We start from the raw sequence: 21,234 nt of genomic DNA, 5'->3' as shown, positions 1-21,234 counted from the left end.
GGTGGAGGAGTGACTACTGGGGACAGGTCAGGTCTGGCAGTGCCTAAGGCAGCGGTCGTGTTGTGCTCTCAGGTGCTCCACTGCAGGAAGGGAGAGACCCCATCGTGCTGACTGCCTGCCTGCGGGATGCCCCAAAGCCAAGGGGCCTGGGCCCTCAGTGTCTGGGAGAGCCAGTTGGTTTTCAGAAAGTTGGTTTTCTGAATTTTCACGTATGACCACTTGTCTACCGAGACATCACCCTGCCCTGCCCTAACATCTGACAGAGGACAGTGGCTGTCGCAGCCAGCCCAGCCCTGTGGCTGTGTGCAATCCTAGCTGCACCTGAGTTTAGCTACCTGAATTAACAAAATACTAATGTTTTTATTAAATAGAGTTTTAAATAACACAAAACTGACGTTTCTGTCCACAAGAACTGATTGTGTTGGCAGTGTAACTCAAGGCTTTGCCTTTGTTTCTCTTCATACGTCTTCCGTGCGGTTAGGTCTGACCCTTGCTGGAGGTTATTTTTAGGATGATTTCGTTCTCTGTAAGTGCACTGTAGACTTCTGAAACTTTTTTTTGGTGCACAAAGCCGGCACTACAGATGGTGTATGAAGTAGACAGTTTAAAACCTGTTGACCCAGTCAGCCACACGCTAGCATGACGTAGCTGTAACCTCAGTTTCAAAACCTAAAGTGGGAAGTCCAAGAGGTGTAGGCTCCAACTGCGATGCCTGAGCTGCTGGCTTTGACGTTACATTCAAAATACCGTTCTGATGGCTGCCTCCAATTTTGGCCAGAGATGAATCCCAGAGGCCTACAATATACCAGATGTGTGGGGTTACTGGAGACGAAGAGCATTTGTTCTTAGATTGCTGTATGGGTGACGAAGCAGAAATTCATATGGCTAAACGCTGCCCTTAGATTGCTCTTCGAATGTCTAGCTGTTCTCTGAGGTGGAGGCTGCAAGGAGGATCTCTGCAGCTGGTGTGAACAGTGAAACCAGCAGCTGTGCCTTGAGGTCGTGGCTCTCAGACAGGTGCTATGATGGGTGTCATTCACTGACTTCTCATCCTTACTCTCCTCCAAGGAGCAGGGGACGTGCAAGAGGAGCCAGGTGGTGCTTTCCTGAGAAGTGAGAGTTACAAGCACATCCCAGCCGTTAGCAAGGCCCTAGCCAAACCTTGGCAGCTACTTGTGATGTCTCTGGTGCTTCTCACTCCTGCCCTCGTTCCTGTTTGCAGCTAGAGGTGCTGGCAACCTCAGCAGCCACCCAATGGTTGGAGGAGCGGGTGGCTGAGCCTGCAGGCCTTGCTGAAATAGTCTGGGACAGGTGCCATGCTGCTAACACCCTTTCCTTGGTTCTGTGGCAGCGTGTACCACGGACACGTAACCATGTCTTACACCATGGGGTAACCATGGACAGGGAGAAGAACTCGGGTATGTCTCTGAGATCAGATTACTAGCCACGCTTTTGTGCACACCAGCACATACCTTGCAGAGCCTCTGTGTGCTGCAGCAGCTGTGCTTCCAACAGCGTGGCTGGCTGTCCTGGTAGCTGCTACCTCCTAGTAGTGGATCGTTGCAGGATTAATTGCAACATGAGCTTTACTGCATTGATAGCTCAGGTGGTGTTGCCTTGTGCTCTCTGAGATCAGATTACTAGCCACGCTTTTGTGCACACCAGCACATACCTTGCAGAGCCTCTGTGTGCTGCAGCAGCTGTGCTTCCAACAGCGTGGCTGGCTGTCCTGGTAGCTGCTACCTCCTAGTAGTGGATCGTTGCAGGATTAATTGCAACATGAGCTTTACTGCATTGATAGCTCAGGTGGTGTTGCCTTGTGCCTGGCAAGATAAAGACACTCCAGCCTTTGCCGAAGTGCAGATCAGGCCCGTATGGCCTGGTTGCACTACTGTTCTCCTTACTCTTCCCTTCTTTCCTGCTGCCACTGTCGCCTTCCCCTGCTGTGTTATATTCTGTGATGTGAGACACCCTTTTTTGGAACACTTTTCTGGCCTGTTGGGAGGTCAGTAATGGCAACTGTCAGTTTACTGAAAAGTGCCCAAGTTTGCTGTTCAGAAGAAGGCCTGAGCAGCACTGCAGGTTTGGCGTGGGAGAGGGGCCATTTGTCCTGTGAGCAGTCAAAGGGGCTGGATTTTAGGAGAGTGCAAGCCCCGCAAGAGCACACAGAACTGCTGGGGGGGAGTCCAGGCATGGGCAACTGTTGTACATCTGGCAGAGTGTGTGCTGTACAGGCTTTTACATTTTTTCTTATATTCCTAAACACATTTTCGGTAAATCTGCCAACCCAGGTACAGGAGATGTAAAGCTCCCACCAGCAGCGGATTTTTGTCCTGGTTCCCTCTTGTGAACGCGTTTAAAATAGTCCATGTAGACTGGCATGGGTTTTGTTCTTCCGACTTGCAGACTGGGGGCTGAAGGCAGAGTTCAGTGCCTGCTGCATGATCCTACTGCAACAAAAACCGAAGAGGTGGACTGACCAGCAGCTGTGTGTGGTTAGCCCCGAGTGTTTGCATTAGTTTGTGAGGATGTCTATGTTGATTCACCCAAGCTCCACTAAACTACATTCCTAACTTCTGACTGATGGCAGTGTTGTTGGCAGGTTTTCAGGTTGTTAGTCTCCTCTGACTAGATGTTGATGCTCTTGCTTGCAACCCTGAAATTTCATGTCTATCTTGCACATCTGTTATTAATTGCCTGTATTTTTGCCTGATTCTGGATGGCTGCTCTTGTGGCCAGTGTGATGAAAGAGTAGCTACTCCAGGCTTCCTGCTGTGAGGTTTAAGTAGATAGTGGTGTTGCCTATAGCTCTACTAAAACATGACAAAGTATGGCGAGATGTGACTCAGTATGAGAACATTTTGGATAGGGTGCAAGTTTGAAACACAGTACAGGCGGTGCTCTTTTGGAAGTTATAGTAACGGGGGTGATGTGTTTTCCTGTTGTCTTAGAGCAGTCACATAAATTTTTTTTTTTTCCCCCTCTCTAAAGCAAAAGCTGGCAGGCTGACAAACGGGCAGCTTACAGGACGGACTCTCTGGCTACTGACCATTTAGCTGGTAAGTTCTTACTTTGAGAGAGCCAAAGATCTTACTGTTGCTGAGCTTGCTATCAGAGTGGCTTTCTGAGTGTATGGCTAAGTCAGCGGGAGTTCAGGCAGCTCAATAACTCCATTTCAGGAAGAGGCAGCATCCTGGGCCCTTTTGTTTTATCTCCAGGTTATACAGTGGTCTTACACTGACTCTCCAGACCTTTGGATACTCACTGTAAAGCTGTACACCATTAATAATGGATAGATTAATTAGAGTATGCTTTAACAACGTCTGGTGTTCCCCTTTCCAGTGGCCTTCTTAGGTTGCACATCTCTGCCTTCTCAACGCGGAGCTCTGGTTTTGGTGACCACCGTGCTCTGAGGAAATGCTGCCCCCCAGTTCCTATCTGGTTCAGCCAGAGACCTGTGCAGCTGACTGGCACTGTAGGCACTTTTCAAGAGGCTGACCGGAAAAGTGCTCGGTAGCACAGACTTTGTCTTCCTGCAGTGACTTTTGTGCCTCTCGAGTGGCGTTAGTAATAGCATTGCCACCTCTGTCTCTTCCAGTGGCATACCCGGATTGTGTGTGGGTGGGAAGTCGACAATGAGCTCCGTGGCAGTTTTGACCCAGGAGAGCTTCGCTGAACACCGCAGCGGCCTGGCTCAGCAGCAGGTGAAAGGTGAGAAGACACAGCTGAGTTCCTGCAATGTGCCTCTAAACACAGATGGCACAGGCAAGGTTCCTTGCTGTTCCAAGCTCACTCCATGTGTCCAGCCTCCCAGACATCGCATTCTCCGTTCCTTGATTGGTGACCCACCAAACTGGCTTTCCACCACCAGCAGCCCAGTAGTGATGCTGCACAGTGCAGGATCAGGCGGACGCAAGCCTCAGACCCTCACAGAGCTCTGACTGGCGATGCTGTCAGCCGTGGGACGGGACACATGCAAGAGTGGGCACAGGGCTGCAAGGGAGCCTCATGGGATCAGTGTGCTGGGCTGTCATTTCCTTCCTGTGCTCAGGCAGGTGCTGGGGAGAGTCAGTATGACTGTGTTGACTGACCCGTTGATGGGATCCGGCACTCATCCTCCAGGTGCAAGCTGGCCCACTTGGCACAGCCCAATACACAGCTGGGTTGAACTGGACTTTTCCTGGACTCTGCCCTAACTGTAGCCTTCCTCCTGGGAGTATGCTTGTCTTATTCCCTTCTGACCTGCAGCTTTGCTCTATTCCTTTCACTTTTTTCTGCTCAGTCTGTTCTCCCCTAATTAAGTGCCTTTTGACAAAGTTGGCACTAACGTGCTTTTTGCTGCCACCATTCACTTTCTGCATCGTCTGTAGTGCCAGCTCAGACAAGGCTGGTTGTTCATGGCATCTACTGCAGCCTGAGCTGTGCTGAGGTCAGTTGTACTCCAGACTTGGCTGCTCCACAAGTATAACTGTAATAGGATTAATAGTAGTGCACAACCCATTTGCTCTCCCTTGTTAGTGGTGCCTAAATACAATTGCGCTGCCTATGAATAGGGGCACTTCTGCAGGGAGAGCATCTCGTTTACCCTGTTCGCTTCATTCCAGTTACAGCTTTAAACTCTGAAGAAGAGAATGATCCTCCAACCTACAAGGAAGCCTTCCCTCCGCTCCCTGAGAAAGCACCATGTTTGGAAGCTGCCCAGGAACCTGCTGGGCCCTGGAGCAAAATTCGACCCATAAAGGCTTCTGTCATCACTCAGGTTGGTGGGAGTGGGTGTCTTACTTCCCTCCAAAAAGTTGGTGAAGTGAAGCTCTCTCTGGAGTATGAAGTCCTTAGTGTGTCAGATTGACAGCCTCTTTGCTGTACTTTACCCTGGAGCATGAGGAGGACTGCAGCTGAGAGCTAGGACTGCTCTAGAGGGGAGGGATGTGTTGGAAAACCGTCCAGAAAAAACTCTCCATCCCTGTTCCACAAATAGCTGGAGCAGGCCTGAAGGGAGGGTTGTGGAATTTGAGTAGTGAGTGCTAATCCATTGAAGTATTCTCCCCTAGCACATACTTGAGGAGGACACCCCGTGTGGGACAGACTGCCTGCTGCAGTGCTGTCGCGCTTTTCCTGGTCACGGCTGGTGTCTGCCCTGGGAAGGCTGATGGGTTGCTTGAACCTGGGAACTTAGCATGCCAGTAAAGCCCTGTATGGCAGTGGGAGAGGGAGGTGCTGGCAATCAGAAGCATATTGACGGCTGGCTATGCCCTCTTTTGTCTGTCCTGTGGCTGAGCAGGTGTTTCACGTGCCACTGGAGGAGAGGAAATATAAGGACATGAATCAGTTTGGAGAAGGCGAGCAGGCCAAGATCTGCCTTGACATCATGCAGAAGACAGGAGCTCACCTGGAGCTGTCTCTCGCAAAGGACCAGGGCCTTTCGATCATGGTCTCTGGCAAGCTGGAAGCAGTCATGAAGGCTCGGAAGGAGATTGTCGCTCGGCTGCAGACTCAGGTGAGGGCACCTAACTGTTTCTCACTTCATCTTTGCTCTTCCCCAACACTCGCAAATGCTTTGAGACCCTTGGGTGTGTGCTTATAAGCCAAAGAGGTGTTATTAGATGACTAATTCAGCTTTGCCATATATTTCAAAGCACATAATTGGCAATTTGGAATGGAAATGAGGCTTAAAATAGGGTTCAAAGCTAATTACAGGCCATGGTGTTGCACGAAGGGTGGAGTCTGCAATCTCTGAACACGTGAATGGCGAACAGTGACTTTGTGCTAAGGTGCTGGTGCCAGAGGGGGTGCAGGCCCCTCACACAAGGCTAGTAGTGTGGAAGAACAGGACTCTGCTTCCTCTGAAGTCCTTCAAAGGAGAATGTGGAGGGATGGGAGAAAGGAAAGTAGAGAAGAGGAAGTCCTGCCAAAAGCTGAGGGCTTCAGGTCAGGGATCTGGGCTGCGTAACTGAAGCTGCACTGGTAAGGAGCCACAGTCCCATTGTTACAGTTGCTTCTGCTTTCAGTCTTCTGGGATTTGATTTCTTACCTTTGGATTCTTGAGTTCATAATCAAGACAGTAGTTCTTGTTAGGATATATCACAGCCAGGTCTGGTAGTGTGTTTTAAAGTGTAGTGTCAAAGGTAGTTAATGAAGTAGTTAATATCATGTCTCCTTGCTGCTGTTCAGCCCATGTGTCATACCCTACCTGAGGGAAGAGAAAGGGACAAACCCTATATAATGTACATCTGAAAAAGCAGTTCAGGTCGTACTGCCGCATATCCATGACCCACTGTCCTCAAATATCCCTCCTGCTGCCCTGACCCCAGGTCTGAGAGGTGTGTCTGTGTTCCAAACTTCTTCTAGGCTTGGCTGGCTTCAGTACAGGGATGCAGAGTTGAAGAGTCACACCAAGTAATTTTTTTTTATTTCCCCTCCCCCACTGTAGCTTGGATTTTACGTGTGTAATTACTGTCAAGAGTTACATGTTCACAGGCATCAAGAGCATGGCAGCAGTCGTAAGCAACCAGGGCAGGAAAAACTCAGTGAGAAGGGAAGAAGTCAGGAATCCCTGTTACAAACCAGCCCTTTAGTGGTAGATTGAGAGAAGCTCCTGGGACCCCTTTTCCAAGAGGGGCCTTCTAGAAGCAGTCCCAGGAACAGTATGTGCTACGTCGAAGACACCTTAGTACTTAGTAGCCGTAAGCATTTCCTAGCTGTCTGCCTGCTAGAATAGGTTTCTGGTGTTGAATTTCTGTTTCCTAGGTGTCACGCTGTGTGCCTCGTTCTCTGTAGCCTTGGCAGCAGGTGTCAGAGTTCAGATAAACTCCACCCATGAGCCATCATCTCGGTTGCTGTCTCGTACTGCTGTGATGTCTTTACACTGCGGGATTGGCTCCCCCTTGTCTGTGCCTTTGCTCATTCAGAGTACTACTCCTGCACAAACAGAAGTGTTTTGAGGGAAAGGTGGGGTTTGGAATCTTGGTACACAGGCACTGTATGTCAACTGTTCTGCTACAGTATCTGTCCTCTGATAGAACGTGCTGGAAAGACACTGTGTTTGCTCCTCAGTGGTACAGCTAAGCAGCATCCAGCTTGCTTTCCCCCTCTCTGTTCCTGCGGATCTGCCAGTGCGGGTAAGGGTTCTCACAGATGCTTGGTTCTTGTGTTGCAGGCTTCAGCGACAGTTGCCATCCCCAAGGAGCACCACCGTTTTGTCATTGGAAAGAATGGTGAGAAGCTGCAGGACCTGGAGCTCAAAACTGCAACCAAAATCCAGATCCCCCGCCCGGATGACCCCAGCAACCAGATCAAGATCACCGGCACTAAAGAAGGGATTGAGAAGGCCCGACACGAGATCCTGCTGATCTCTGCTGAGCAGGTACTTCAGTACTGTGACGTGTCTCAAGGCATTAGCTGGACAGCCACTTTGCTCCTCGTGGTATATTAGATGTTTGCAGCCACCATGACCACAGTCAGTGGCTACTCTGTTAGCCTGAATGGAGATGTATACTTTGCCACTGGCTGTATGAGCACCGCTGCCAGGTTCTGCAACTTCTGGTTCTCCGTTTTGTCCATTTCTGAAGTCAGATAAGCGTGTTTCATACTCGAAGCAAACCATATTAAGTGCCAGCTGAGGTAAGGCAGGAGATTACAGAGGTGAATAACATAAATCAGCAGCAGCCACAGCAGTACTTGTAGATCGAAAGGGATGGAGATCTACAAGCCTGCAAACTGAAAAGGGTGCTTGAGCCAGAGTGTCAAGCAGGACAGCACTGGGAACTTAGCCGTGTCTGGCAGAGACTGGAATATGAGGGCAGTTCCCACCGAGGTCTGTTCTGGGCTCTTCCAGGATAAGCGTGCCGTGGAGCGACTGGACGTGGAGAAAGTGTACCACCCCTTCATTGCTGGCCCTTACAACAAGCTGGTGAGCGAGCTCATGCAGGACACAGGGACACGCATCAACATTCCTCCACCCAGCGTCAACAAGACAGAGATAGTCTTCACAGGAGAAAAGGAGCAGCTAGCCCAGGCCGTGGCTCGTGTTAAGAAGATCTATGAGGAGAAGGTATGGATGGTCCATAAAGCTTCCCATCTTTTCCCCCACCCACACATAGTCCCTCTTCCCTTCTTGTTCTACTTTGTGCATCCCTCTGTTGCATCCTCCCCAAGTCAGCTCTGGCTCAGCAGCCCTTGCAGTCCATGGCCCTGGATCTTACCATTTCCTCACTCAGCAGGGTGGGATTTGGGGTGCTGCTACCAGGGAGGTGACAGATTTGTCGCTTTTCCGCGTCTTGGGAATTAGCAGAGCACAGAGAGGTCCCCTGGCTGTTGTTCACACAGATGCCACTAAGCAGGACGGCGTGTGAAGTCTGCAGTGGTGCCCAGGTGACACTATCAAAGTTGCTACATAAGTAGAAGTTGCTGAAGAGTGAATTTCACTCCAGTTTATTTTCTACAGCCAACATAGCTGTGAATATCCTTGGTGTGGGTTGTCAGGCTGGTTTTCCTCATGGTTGGGTCTGTATTTGTACCAGTCTGGATTTCAACAGAGATAATCAGCTTGTAGCCTCCGTGGTGTTGCATTACAGTACTGCCCAGGGGACAGCTGGGTGTTGAGCCCTGTTGTTCAAGGGGGACGGGGCGGGTGTATATGGTCTCTGCCGTGACCACGTGTCTGCCCCAAGGAGCCTGACACAGAATTTTTGTGCTTCACCTGTGAATTTCTGGGCACACAGCTTTCTGTAGGCAGGGCCCAAAGGGTGCTGGGATGCTGCAGAACCACTGTGCTCACCTTTGCTTTGCTTTCTCCTGGGTGCAGAATTTCACTGCATCTTGTGCCTCTTCCTTTCACTCTCCTCCTTCCCTGCCCCCTTGTGATTGATGCCCCAGTGCCTCTGCCCCTACAGAAAAAGAAGACTACTACCATTGCAGTGGAGGTGAAGAAGTCCCAGCACAAGTATGTCATCGGCCCCAGGGGGAATTTCCTGCAGGAGATCTTGGAGAAAACTGGAGTCTCTGTTGAGATCCCACCCACTGACGTAGCTCGGAGACGGTGATACTGCGAGGCGAGCCTGAAAAGCTTGGGCAAGCATTGACTGAAGTCTATGCAAAGGTAGTGATGGGGTTAGGCCACCTTTGAAAGCTGCGTAAAGATACATCCGCGAGCAGTGATAGGTGTTGGGGCTCGGTGGGGGCATGGTCTCTATTGGGCTATTAGAGATGCAGCTCAGAAGTCATCCTGAGGATGCAGCGTGGGAATTGGAACTGAATTTTTGTGAAGCCCTTTTCCAGTCTGTCCATCATCAAACAGCTGCTCTGTTTTTCTGTCTCTCAGGCCAACAGTTTTACTGTCTCCTCGGTCTCTGCCCCCTCTTGGCTTCATCGTTTCATTATTGGAAAGAAAGGACAAAACCTGGCCAAAATAACTCAGCAGATGCCAAAGGTATGGATAGCTTAGCTTCGCACTCTCTGATGTGGAATATGGTTTAGTCGAGATCACTCAGTAGAAGAGAAAGATGTATTTGACCGTGGGTGAAACCAGGGAGGAAATGAGACAGATCTTATTATTAAGGTGAGCCTCTCTTACACTGCTGCAAACACGACTTACGCTGTGTTACTCTCACGGGTTGAGCCCTTCAGAGGAAGCGCTGTGTGGTACTATTTCGAGAATTGATGTAGTAGGACACCTGCAAATGCTGACTTCAGTGAGGCTTCTCCCTGATGAGTTAGAGGATATCTAGAGAAGGGCTAGGTGAGTAACTTCTCCAAAGCCCTTGCAGACTTCAGGACAGCCCCACATCCTTGGGCTCTAGACACTGTGATACAGCCAAAATTGTGAGGTACCTGCTTCTGAAACCATGGCCATGGTGTGTGTACTTTGTGGGAAGGAAACTGTCTCTTCGTGGCAGGGATTGATGGTGTAGGCCTGGCTTAACAGCATTGACCTGGCTTGTATCTTGGAAAATTCTTACTGGATTCGTTGCCGTGTGTCTAAAGGTTCACATCGAATTCACAGAAGGAGAGGATAAAATCACTTTGGAAGGACCTACAGAAGATGTGAATGTGGCTCAGGAACAGATTGAAGTCATGGTCAAGGATCTGGTAAGTTGGTGTTACTAGTTCCAGTAGGTAAGAAGAAAGTGGGGAAGAAGGGGTGACAGAGCAGAGATGATGAGGTGTGTATCATGTCCATATGATGTCTTGACATGCCTAACAGAACTTGCAGAAGACAAGTTGTGTGGCAGGTGGATGACACCCTGGGTTACGAAGCTCATCTGTAGCATTCTTGATAATCAGCAAGGTCTCAGATCTTCTGATGCAGAGAAGGAAGGATTCTCTTTTAGTCACAGCTGGAGGGGCGTATACATCTCTTTATATGCTTCACAGCCATGGTACTCAGCTCAAACCAGAGGAGTGCTTCTACTTCATCAGAAGAGTGCTTGTAGCTGGCTGCTGGAGAGCCAGTGCCTGTGGACAGTTACGTAGGGCACAAGACAGGAGTCGTGGTAGCCTCCCTACCTAACCCTGTACGATTCTTTGCAGATCAACCGGATGGATTATGCAGAAATCAACGTTGACCACAAATTCCACCGACACCTCATTGGCAAGAATGGAGCTAACAGTAAGTGGGGTGCCTTTCTAATCCTGCCTGCGCTCCGGCGCTCCCTGCTCGGTGGGTCTGACCAGGGGCTCTGTAGCTCATGTAGTGTGCTGTCTTCATCACATTTCCTCTGCTCTTCTGGACTAGCGTTGGCACAAGGAGGTAAAAGGGCAGTGAGGCCTTGGGATGGCTTTAATGTGTGAAGGTGTCTTGAGAGGTTGAACAGTGGTGGGATTACTTTGCAGTGTCCTGAAGGAAATACGGATTTTTTTTTGGGGCGTTGGAGAATTGTCTTTCTGGGTTTGATTTTTTGTTTTGGTTTGGGGTTGTTTTTTTGAAGTCTCTAGTAAATTACATTTTAGCAGCTAATTGGGGATAGTGGAAATCTGCTTGATGAGTTTCTCCAAAAAAAACAACTTGGGATTAGAAATGAATGATCATCTTCTGATCTAAATCTAGTGTTGTTTGGGGAAGAAACAGATGCCTTGCTCTGACAAGCAAACAGTTGGCTCTGTAGGTGCCAGAGCATTTACTTGCACAGATTCTTGTGTGGCACAGATCTGCTCTCGCCGGAGGCCAGGGGGAAGAGGCACGTTACTTGTTTCAGTGGTTTAGTTATTAAGCAGCCTCTGAGCAGTGATAATCAAGGTGCCTTGCTTCCAAGTCTTGGCCTAGCAGACTGTGTCACCACAGTCTTTGCCTTGAAGTTAACAGGATTAAGGACCTCTACAAGGTGTCTGTGCGCATTCCCCCGGACAACGAGAAGAGCAACCTGATCAGAATTGAAGGAGACCCACAGGGGGTCCAACAGGCCAAGAAAGAGCTGCTGGAACTCGCTTCCCGTATGGTGAGTAGGATGCCATGCTTGGGAAGCCGCAGGGTTTGGGTTCATAATTCCCTCGTAACCTTCTGGTGCAAGTGCGTGCCCCTCACTCACCAAGCACTTGGATATCTCATGACAAGTGTGAGTTCCCCTTCACAGATGTGTTCCTCTGTTCCCTTGGATACCCCTCTATCAGCCTAGACTGAATTTTGTCTAGGGGAGAAAAGAGGGACAGTGCTGGCGAGTAAACTGTCAGGCAGCAAACTGGTGAATTTTTGTGCTGCCCTGCTTAACGCTCGGTGTAAACTCTGTTCTCCTCAGGAAAATGAACGCACCAAGGACCTAATCATTGAGCAGAAATTCCACCGGACCATCATTGGGCAGAAGGGTGAGCGGATCCGGGAAATCCGGGAGAAATTCCCAGAGGTGAGGCTTCAATCCAGAGGGGATGTTTCCTACTTGGGTAATAGTCAAGTTGTCGCTGAAGTCATAAATTTAGTGGCTCTGTAGCTAATATGGATGAAAAGATAGTTCTTTTGGCCAGAGGCTGCTAACATAGTTACCCTTTTCTCAGTGGAAAAGGGGATGTGTCGGGTCCCCCCAACCTTTGCACATGTCTGACACAATTCTTTCATTTGCTTGGCGTGACTACAAATGACCACCTCCTGCAGGTAATCATCAACTTCCCAGACCCTGCACACAAGAGTGACATCGTCCAACTTAGAGGCCCCAAAAACGAGGTGGAGAAGTGCACCAAGTACATGCAGAAGATGGTGGCAGACCTGGTAAGGGGGACTTCTGTCTGCTGTTCTCACCTGTGTGTCTGGATGACCCTGGAATAAAGCAGGGACACCTCAAGATGAGGGAGCTGTGGACACTGTGCTGGCTGGCTGGGGGTGTGGGAGGGTAATACCTGTTATTTAAGGACTACAGGGAAAGGTACTTGCCTTTGCTTATTCTTGCAGGTCTCATATAGAGAACTTCCTTGGGGCTAAGCCTATTGTCAAAAGCTTGTTTATAATGTTTCTGGGATGGGGCCTTGCTTGCCGTGAATTTTAATCTTCAGTTCTCCCTTCCTTTCTCCCTTAGGTTGAAAACAGCTTTTCTATTTCTGTCCCCATCTTCAAACAATTCCACAAGAACATCATAGGGAAAGGAGGTGCCAACATCAAGAAGGTGAGATACCTTTCTTATCTCCAGTGCTCATTATGGTCACTGCCTGCAGCTAAATCCCACTTGCAGCTCTCTCCTGCTCATTAGTGATGTCACATATAACCTCCAAGGGCTTTTTTCTGACATGGGACACCTCTGAGGTGATTTTATTTTTTTTCCTTTGTGGCAGATCCGTGAAGAAAGCAACACCAAAATTGATCTCCCGGCAGAGAACAGCAACTCGGAGACCATTGTTATCACAGGCAAGAGAGCAAACTGTGAGGCTGCTCGCCACAGAATTCTTGCCATCCAGAAGGAGCTGGTAAGTGAAACAACTGGCTTGTTGCAGGTGAGGGGCTTGAAAACGTTACTAGAAGACATAAACACAAAAGTGCTTGATCTGGGGGAGGGCAGGGAGGAGACAAATGTGTCAGTCTGTGCTTGACCCAAACCTAGGTTTGTGGCTGCTCGTGTGTCAAGAGTAGCCAGTCTTAAACCCTCTGCTCAAGCATTTCTTACACACAGCTCTACATGGCTCCTAGTGATGTGGGAGTTAGAGGGTAAGCAGAGTGGGTGCACACACATCTGCAGCTTGACTAACAACCTGGTATGGTCCTCTCTTAGGCCAACATCACAGAGGTGGAGGTCTCTATTCCTTCCAAGCTGCACAATTCCCTCATTGGCGCCAAAGGCCGCTTCATCCGCTCCATCATGGAGGAGTGTGGTGGAGTCCACATCCACTTCCCCACCGAGGGCTCTGGCAGTGACACCGTGACCATCAGGGGCCCGGCCCAGGATGTGGAGAAAGCCAAGAAACAACTGCTGCACCTGGCAGAGGAGAAGGTGAGCTGGTCACATAGGGGAAGGAGCAGCTTGTTTTGGCCAGCTGTTTCCTTCTGGGGGTTGAAGTGATCCCTCCTGCCTGATGGGAAGGCTCTGGCATCAGACAGCCTAATCCTCCTTTTGAGGGATTTGAGTACAGTTTGGCTAATTAAAACAGAACTGTGCTTCCATCCCTGTGACAATGAGTTCTTCCCCCACATGGGCAGAAGAACTGGCTGTAATGCCTGTCTGCCCAGGACGGAGACATACGCAAAGGGTTAAGGCCACTTACTCCTGTGGTTTGAATGCTGTTGGGTATCCACACTTCTCCGAAACAGCTTACTCTGGGTATCATCTTTACTTTTCTCTTTATCTCTGGATTCCAGCTCCAGTTCTTCCATATTTCCCAATTACACCATATTTCCAGGTTTGAGAACTTTGGGTTACCAGACCTTGCGCTGAGTTGTGGCTGACTGACTAGTCATTTTAATAGCAAGAAAAAAAACCCTTTCTAATATCAGCATGTGAACATGTTCTCCCGGTCTGCGGGTTGCCTCTGCTGCTTGGCTTGCAGCCCCCAGTTAGCAAATGGTCATGCTGCCTTGTGTGAGTGTCAGACCCTTCTCCTAGAGAAGTATTTTCAGCTCATATTCTCACCAGTCATGCTGAGTGTAGAGTTAGCTTTTCAGCCCTGAGAACAACTTTTGGGTAATGTTTTTAATTAAGACATCCTATACCTTTTTGACTTCAACAGCATGCTGCATCTCCCTTGCTATTGCAGCACTTTGTGTGGGTGCAGGTAACATACCTACGTGCTTACTGTTGATGCCAACGTGTGTTTTCTATATGTTGACATGTTCCATGGGTATCTGACTCCTTTCAGCAAACAAAGAGCTACACCGTGGACCTCCGTGCAAAGCCAGAGTACCACAAATTCCTTATTGGTAAGGGTGGTGGCAACATCCGTAAGGTGCGTGACAACACTGGGGCCCGCATCATCTTCCCAACCTCTGAGGACAAAGATCAGGAGCTGATTACTATCATGGGAACTGAGGAGGCTGTCAAAGAGGCGCAGAAGGAGCTGGAGGCCCTCATCAAGAACCTGGTACGAACTACATTTTCTACTTTATTGCCTATCACTGTAGCAGAATGTAATGAGTCAGTCTGGAGGGCCTGCTTGTCTTAAAACCCTCTGCTGCCCTTCATGGGAGCTCAGGAAGATCCTTCTAGCTGGCACTTGCTGGGATGAGGTTGTAAACTGACTGCTGTTGAGTGCAGCAAACCCGTGCTTGTCACCGGGACAGGCAGGGTTGACTGGCTGTCATCTCTTGACAGGATAACGTGGTTGAAGACTCCATGGTGGTTGACCCCAAGCACCACCGCCACTTTGTCATCCGCAGAGGGCAAGTTCTGCGTGAGATTGCAGATGAGTATGGGGGTGTGATGGTCAGCTTCCCGCGCTCTGGCACCCAGAGCGACAAGGTCACCCTCAAGGGAGCCAAGGACTGCGTGGAGGCAGCCAAGAAACGCATCCAGGAGATCATTGAGGACCTGGTATGTCGCAGGAGAACTGTTTCTTCTGTACTTTGTTGCTTCAGCAGTGCCCTTCTTGAACCTGTGGCATAGCCGAGCTTTATGGGAACAAGTCTCATGGTAGTTGTGCGATTTGAAGCTTTGCTGCTTACGTATGGGGTCTGCAGGCTTTAGCTTCTGTCCTGGGGAATGGCAGCTGGCTCCAAAGCGGAGGAATTGCTTCCTCTGACCATCTTGGTTTTTAGGTGGGGAAGTAGGAGACCCTTCCGTGGTACACTTCTAGATGTAAAAAGATTGGAGCCTTCTTTTGCCTCTGCATACCTGGCCTTGGGCGGTGGTTGCTCTGTAGGGTTTCCTCTGCTGTTAGTGTTGGCTTTTTGAAGCAGCCAGCTGTCAAACCTGTTCTCTTCCCTTCCTTCCATCCTTCATATTTGTCCTTTCTTCTAACGCTTCCTCCCCTAAGAGGGAGCTTGCGCTTTAGTCTCAGAAGCCTTTAACATCATGGGTTGGAGGCAGCCTTCATTAAGAAACACGCTGCTAACTTCTCTGAGAGAGGGAGCATTCTGGGAATTTCAGTTCTTCCCTGGTCAGCAGCTGTTATCTTTTCTAACTCCTCTCTCTGTCCATTACGGATTTCACCTTGCACAAGCATCCTGTTTTCTGGTGTGAAAGAGGCCGCATTGCAATAGAGCAACTCTGCTTTCTCACAGGAAGCTCAAGTGACAATCGAATGCACCATCCCACAAAAGTTCCACCGCTCCATTATGGGCCCCAAAGGATCCCGGATCCAGCAGATCACCCGGGACTACGGTGTCCAGATCAAATTCCCTGACAGGGAGGAGAACCCAGGTACACCCATGGATGCATGTTCACTTGGTAGTTGGGGTGATCCAATGAGTGTAGGGTAGTGTAGCCAACACTCCGTATCAGTGGAGATACTCCAAATCTATGGAGGATTGACCCCAGGGGTTCCCTTTGTTATCCTTGAATCTGGGCTTAGCATCAACCTTGCCCCCTGGGGAAGAGGGGACAGCTTCAGGAGGTAAAACCGCAGACCTGGATGTTCTCACCGCAGAGCGCAGGGAGTACGAGAACCTACAAAGAGCAAAAAGGGCTCTACACTGACCAAGGTCTCTCTGAGCTCTCACGCTCCTGTCGCTGGGTACACTGAATTCCACACAGCCGGGGCCATCCTGCTGTAACATCCAGTGCCATGCTGCTGAGCTTCCCTGCTGGGGAAGAAACTGCCAGCCTTACTTCTGCCTCCGCTGCGGTGGGACTACAGCGTCTGCTGACACAGGAGAGCAGCCTCTGCGGCATAGCACGGCAGTACCAGTGCTGGGCAGAGAGGTGTGGAGCAGGCTGTCCCGGTGGATGTTCTTCTGCCCATGCCAGGCTAAGTCATGGCAAGCTTACAGCACCTTCCAGTACCTGCAGGGGCTACAAGGAAGCTGGGGGGGACTTTTTACAGGGGCCTGTAGTGACAGGACAAGGGGTAACGGGTTTAAATTGAAAGTGGGGAGATTTAGATTAGATATCGGGAAGAAATTCTTCCCAGAGAGGGTGGTGAAGCACTGGAACAGGTTGCCCAGAGAAGCTGTGGATGCCCCATCCCTGGAAGGGTCCAAGGCCAGGCTGGATGAGGCTTGGAGCAACCTGGTCTAGTGGAAGGTGTCCCTGCCCATGGCAGGGGGGTGGGACTGGATGATCTTTAAGGCCCCTTCCCACCCAAATCGTTCTGTGATATATGATAAGCTGCCTGTGCTAGGATGACCTCCTCCTCCGCAGTCTGTGGTGCTGGACCTCTTGTGACAAAGCCCAGGCTGAGCCTGAGGATCTGGAGTGAGGATAATGAGTGAGGAGGGGGCTCTGTGCATTGAACACGCGACTTTCTGTTTCCAGCCCCTGTTGCAGAGCCAGCTGTGCAGGAGAACGGCGAGGAAGGTGGGGAAGGCAAGGACGGGAAGGATTCCGATCCCAGCTCTCCAAAGAAGTGCGATATCATCATCATCTCTGGCCGCAGGGAGAAGTGTGAGGCAGCAAAGGAGGCGCTGCAGGTGTGTGGCTTTCTGAGCCCCTCAGCCCGATGACGTAGCACTGCCCTGCTGCGAGCAGCTCGCTGTGGGCCTTGGTGGTGGTAGTGAAAGTACTCAGTCCCACTTGCAGTCCGGCTGGTCGCTGCTGCTAACTGTAGAGGTGGTCTGTACCGCTTGAGGGAAGCCCTCTGCTCCCTGGTTTAGCACAGCGGCCTCAGAGCTCGGGACCTTGCCACTGCTAGAGCTTGTAGGCAGCCCATAAAAGCGTGATGTGCTTGTTTTATGGAGCACAGCTGGAAAGAGGAGGAGTCTGAGGCCGAGTCATTCTAGCTTTAGCAGACCTTGCCATGCTCCTTTAGTGATGTTTTCCAAATCTTGGCTAGATGGAAGCCAAGGATTTAAAAAGCAGCCTGTCCCCAGAGGCGGGGTTTAAGATTGCTTGTTTGGACAAAATGCTTTAACCCCCATCCAGTCACCTTGGTGTTCGCAGCTGTTCTCTCTTCCCACAGGGTTTGTATCCTGAGTCAGTTCAGCAACACGTTCTCTCAGGCTGGTATATGGCAAGCTGAAAGACACAAGTCTTTCAACCGGTAAACTGTGCTCCCTCCCCTGCAGGCTCTGGTTCCTGTCACCATTGAGGTGGAAGTTCCCTTTGATCTTCACCGTTACATCATTGGCCAGAAAGGAAGTGGGATCCGCAAAATGATGGATGAGTTTGAAGTAAGTTGTTGCCCATGTCCTCTGTCCTGGAGAATCCGTAAGTGCCCGTTGGTGGCAGTCAGGTGGGACGTACTGGGGACTGCTGTGGCTTGCCCATGGAATGCAGGCCCTGCAGGAAGGAAGTGAGACCTGTGTGGTTTAGTCCCTGGCTCTGGCGCTTGGTAGGTCTCGTGCTGAAGCTGTACGATCAGTGTTCATGCTGCAAGTGTTGCACGACTTGTTTGCTGCATACAGGGATTCCTCACCAGCGTGAGGGTCGTTTTCCTCCTAGGCAGCGGGAAACAGCCCTACTGCTTCTGCCCATTCAGGAGGATTCCCAGAAGCCCCAGGGGCCCCTGGGGCTGATGCAGGTTGGCTGCAGACAGCGCTACTGAACACGTATTTGTTCCCTAGCCTCTCCAGGCTGGCCCAGGGCCTGCGGGGGGCTGAAGCCCTGCAGCAAAGCAATTTGATAATGGCTGAAGAAATGGGGCTCTGTTCAAAAACCACCTAGACACGGTCCCAGGCAGCTGACTCGGAGTAGCTCTGGGCCAGATGACCCCAGAGCTCCCTGCCAGCCTCAGCTACTCTCTGGCTCTGTGGTTGTGGCTGGCTGGGTGGGAGCTGGGCTTGGTGGCAGGAAAGATTAGTGAGATGCCAACCTGCAGTGACAGACATAAGTAACGCAAAACGAGCAGTGTAGCATCGTGAGTAATGCAAAACGAGCAGTGTAGCTAACGCTCATCGCTACTTGTTACTCAGGTGAACATCCAGGTCCCTGCTCCTGAGCTGCAGTCGGATATCATCACCATCACTGGGCTGGCTACCAACCTGGATCGTGCCAAGGCTGGGCTGCTGGAAAGGGTGAAGGAGCTCCAGGCTGAACAGGAGGATCGGGTAAGGCCTGTGCCTGTCCTTCCTCCAGCCAAACAAGGCTTCAGCCTCTGGGTGCTCCTTTCAGAAGTGGCGCAGACTCCTGGAGCACCCTTAGGTGCTCTGTGGGTGTGGAGCGCTTGTAAGTGGGTTACCCAAATGTAACTCATTTAACACAAATTGATGGGAGACTTCTGGGATTCTACTTTAGGTAACTTTGGACTGTCCAGGGCTCTATCACGGCTCATGTACCTTGGAGACACTGCAGGGTGGGAACCTCACTGTGCTAGCAGTCTCTCTGTTCCTGTTCTCACTGAAAACTTACCACAGCTGTGAATCAGTAGGGGAGGGATGAGTTGGATGGTTTTGAACTTGGCAAAAGCACAAGGCCCCAGCAGATGGATGTCTTGGGTGCTCTACTGTGGCCACATACGCTCAAGCATGACCCTGCAGAATCTGATCTGCGCATCCCAGAAGCCAAAAGGAAACACTGGGCTTTGGACAGACGTCACTGGGCCAGCCATAGTGTCTTCCCTGGTTCTCACTCTGCTTTTCCTGCTCCAGGCCTTGCGAAGCTTCAAGCTGACAGTCACTGTGGATCCCAAGTATCACCCGAAAATCATTGGGCGAAAGGGAGCAGTGATCACCCAGATACGCACAGAGCATGAGGTCAACATCCAGTTTCCCGACAAGGATGATGAAAGCCAGGTGAGAGGTCAGAGGGGATGCAAGGAGGGCGGCTGGTCCCGTCTGAGCATAGGAAGCACAGCATCTTCTACAGGGCTCTGAACTCCCTACGCTGCCTTTGGATAAGTGAAGGGGGAAAGGGATTATTAGCGGGGAGAAGGCTTGTTCAGCTGCTCATGAGCCTGGTCTCTCGCGTTTCCCTGTGCCCCAGGCTCAAGACCAGATCACCATCACTGGCTACGAGAAGAATGCTGAGGCTGCCCGGGATGCCATCATGAAGATCGTTGGCGAGCTGGAGCAGATGGTCTCTGAGGATGTGACTCTGGACCATCGTGTTCACGCACGCATCATCGGTGCGCGGGGAAAAGCCATCCGCAAAATCATGGATGAGTTCAAGGTGAGCAGTGGGGCGAAGCAGCAGAGGTTGGGTGGGGCCTGGTTGGCCAGTGGTGCTGCTTGCTGCCGTGCCGAGAGCGTGGTCGCAGCTTGGAGCCAGGGGCTGAACTCGGGGGCGACACTCGCATCTTCTTGTCCTTGTGCCAGTTGAGCACCTTCAGCTGGACCGGGAACAGGCACAAGAGAAAGGCGGTGCTGTCCTGCTCGCCTCCAGCTCTGTCACCACGAGAGTGTGAGCAGAATCCCTGGGCCAGGGCACCCTGGAATGCCCCGGGGAGCTCGGCTACCTGGAACTCCACACCCAGCCACCAGCTGAAGCATCCCCGCAGGACCCCAGCTGTGAGTCGCCCTTCTGGGAGCCAGGCAGGGAGGTGTCAGACAGAGCTCCTGTCGTGCTGGAACACAGCCAGAAGAGACACTTGGAGGTGCTTCCTCCGTGCTCTGGGTCAGCCCTGAGCTCTGTCCCTCTGTGTGGCTCTTCCGGTGGGTTTCTGGCAGACGGGGTCCCAGACGGTCCTCGAAGAGAGGAGGCAGTTGTGTCATCTTCGCCGACACTGGAAGTGAACAGCCGGGCCTGTTGCTAAGGGGCGCTGTGAGGAGTCTGTGCTCAGACCCACTTGAGCTTAACTCAAGGAAATCCTCTGGATTTCTTTGTCTCTCTAGGCCACTGTTTGTTCCCTTGACTTTGGGAATCTTGACACACTCTCGGGGCTCCAGATTTGGCAGTGTCACCTGACAGGGACGGGCAGGGACCTTTGTCCCGACAGCGTGTGGCAGTAGGAGTGTGCATTACTACCAGGGCCGTAGTGAGTGTGAGTGCAGCGATGGGGCTTTGAAGAGTTGCATCTTGGCTGCGCTCCGTTGGTGGAACAAGCCATTTGGTTCCCAAACGAGCAGCAGTTGGTTTTGGTCCTGTCTCGTGTGGCTTCCCTGAGCTGTCTGGAAGGCAGGCTGCGAGGGAGCTGATGGCTGTGCAGGGGCACGCTAAGCCAGCTCCGTAAAGTGATGGTCAGCCAGGACTGCGCTACCGGTGGAGGAGACTGAGTGCTCATCGTGCTTCATGCTGATGGTGAGGGGTGAATTGGCCTGCAGCAGTGTGAGGATGCTGGAAGCGCAGCCCCCTTCTGCCTCTGTGCCACGCAGGAAGCCGAGGGGCTCTGGGCAGCGAGAGCAGCGGTGGATGCTGGCGGTGAGCTCTTCCTGCAGGCTGCGCTGCCTTCCTTCAGCGGGGTGCTGGCCAGGCTTTGGGGCCAGGCGTACTCCAGTGCACCCCGCAGCGCCTGAGCCTGCAGCAGTGTGAGGATGCTGGAAGCGCAGCCCCCTTCTGCCTCTGTGCCACGCAGGAAGCCGAGGGGCTCTGGGCAGCGAGAGCAGCGGTGGATGCTGGCGGTGAGCTCTTCCTGCAGGCTGCGCTGCCTTCCTTCAGCGGGGTGCTGGCCAGGCTTTGGGGCCAGGCGTACTCCAGTGCACCCCGCAGCGCCTGAGCCCGGGAGGTCATAGAATCACAGAATGGTTTGGGTTGGAAGGGACCTTAAAGATCATCCAGTTCCAACCCCCCTGCCATGGGCAGGGACACCTTCCACTAGACCAGGTTGCTCAAAGCCCCATCCAGCCTGGCCTTGGACACT

General features: G+C 51.4%; 1 protein-coding gene across 1 annotated transcript in view; it reads left to right on the top strand.

Moving 5' to 3' along the window:
• Positions 1-2,980: 2,980 nt before the first annotated feature.
• HDLBP (high density lipoprotein binding protein) overlaps positions 2,981-21,234 on the top strand; it is a 20,103-nt gene continuing 1,849 nt past the window's right edge. Inside the window, 25 exon segments of the mRNA XM_010159926.1 lie at positions 2,981-3,059; positions 3,599-3,711; positions 4,605-4,759; positions 5,282-5,497; positions 7,157-7,363; positions 7,835-8,050; positions 8,892-9,021; positions 9,024-9,097; positions 9,320-9,427; positions 9,982-10,086; positions 10,528-10,606; positions 11,293-11,432; positions 11,730-11,834; positions 12,080-12,193; positions 12,498-12,584; positions 12,751-12,882; positions 13,185-13,403; positions 14,266-14,487; positions 14,718-14,936; positions 15,626-15,764; positions 16,818-16,972; positions 17,567-17,671; positions 18,413-18,547; positions 19,088-19,231; positions 19,422-19,607. Coding sequence (XP_010158228.1) covers positions 3,636-3,711; positions 4,605-4,759; positions 5,282-5,497; positions 7,157-7,363; positions 7,835-8,050; positions 8,892-9,021; positions 9,024-9,097; positions 9,320-9,427; positions 9,982-10,086; positions 10,528-10,606; positions 11,293-11,432; positions 11,730-11,834; positions 12,080-12,193; positions 12,498-12,584; positions 12,751-12,882; positions 13,185-13,403; positions 14,266-14,487; positions 14,718-14,936; positions 15,626-15,764; positions 16,818-16,972; positions 17,567-17,671; positions 18,413-18,547; positions 19,088-19,231; positions 19,422-19,607 — 3,468 coding nt within the window. The 5' untranslated portion in view covers positions 2,981-3,059; positions 3,599-3,635.

This window comes from Eurypyga helias, unplaced genomic scaffold (genome assembly GCF_000690775.1).
Source record: "Eurypyga helias isolate BGI_N326 unplaced genomic scaffold, ASM69077v1 scaffold43489, whole genome shotgun sequence".
NCBI lineage: Eukaryota > Metazoa > Chordata > Aves > Eurypygiformes > Eurypygidae > Eurypyga > Eurypyga helias.
The sequence above is the reverse complement of the archived record's forward strand: the minus strand, read 5'-3'. Positions and strand labels throughout refer to the sequence as shown.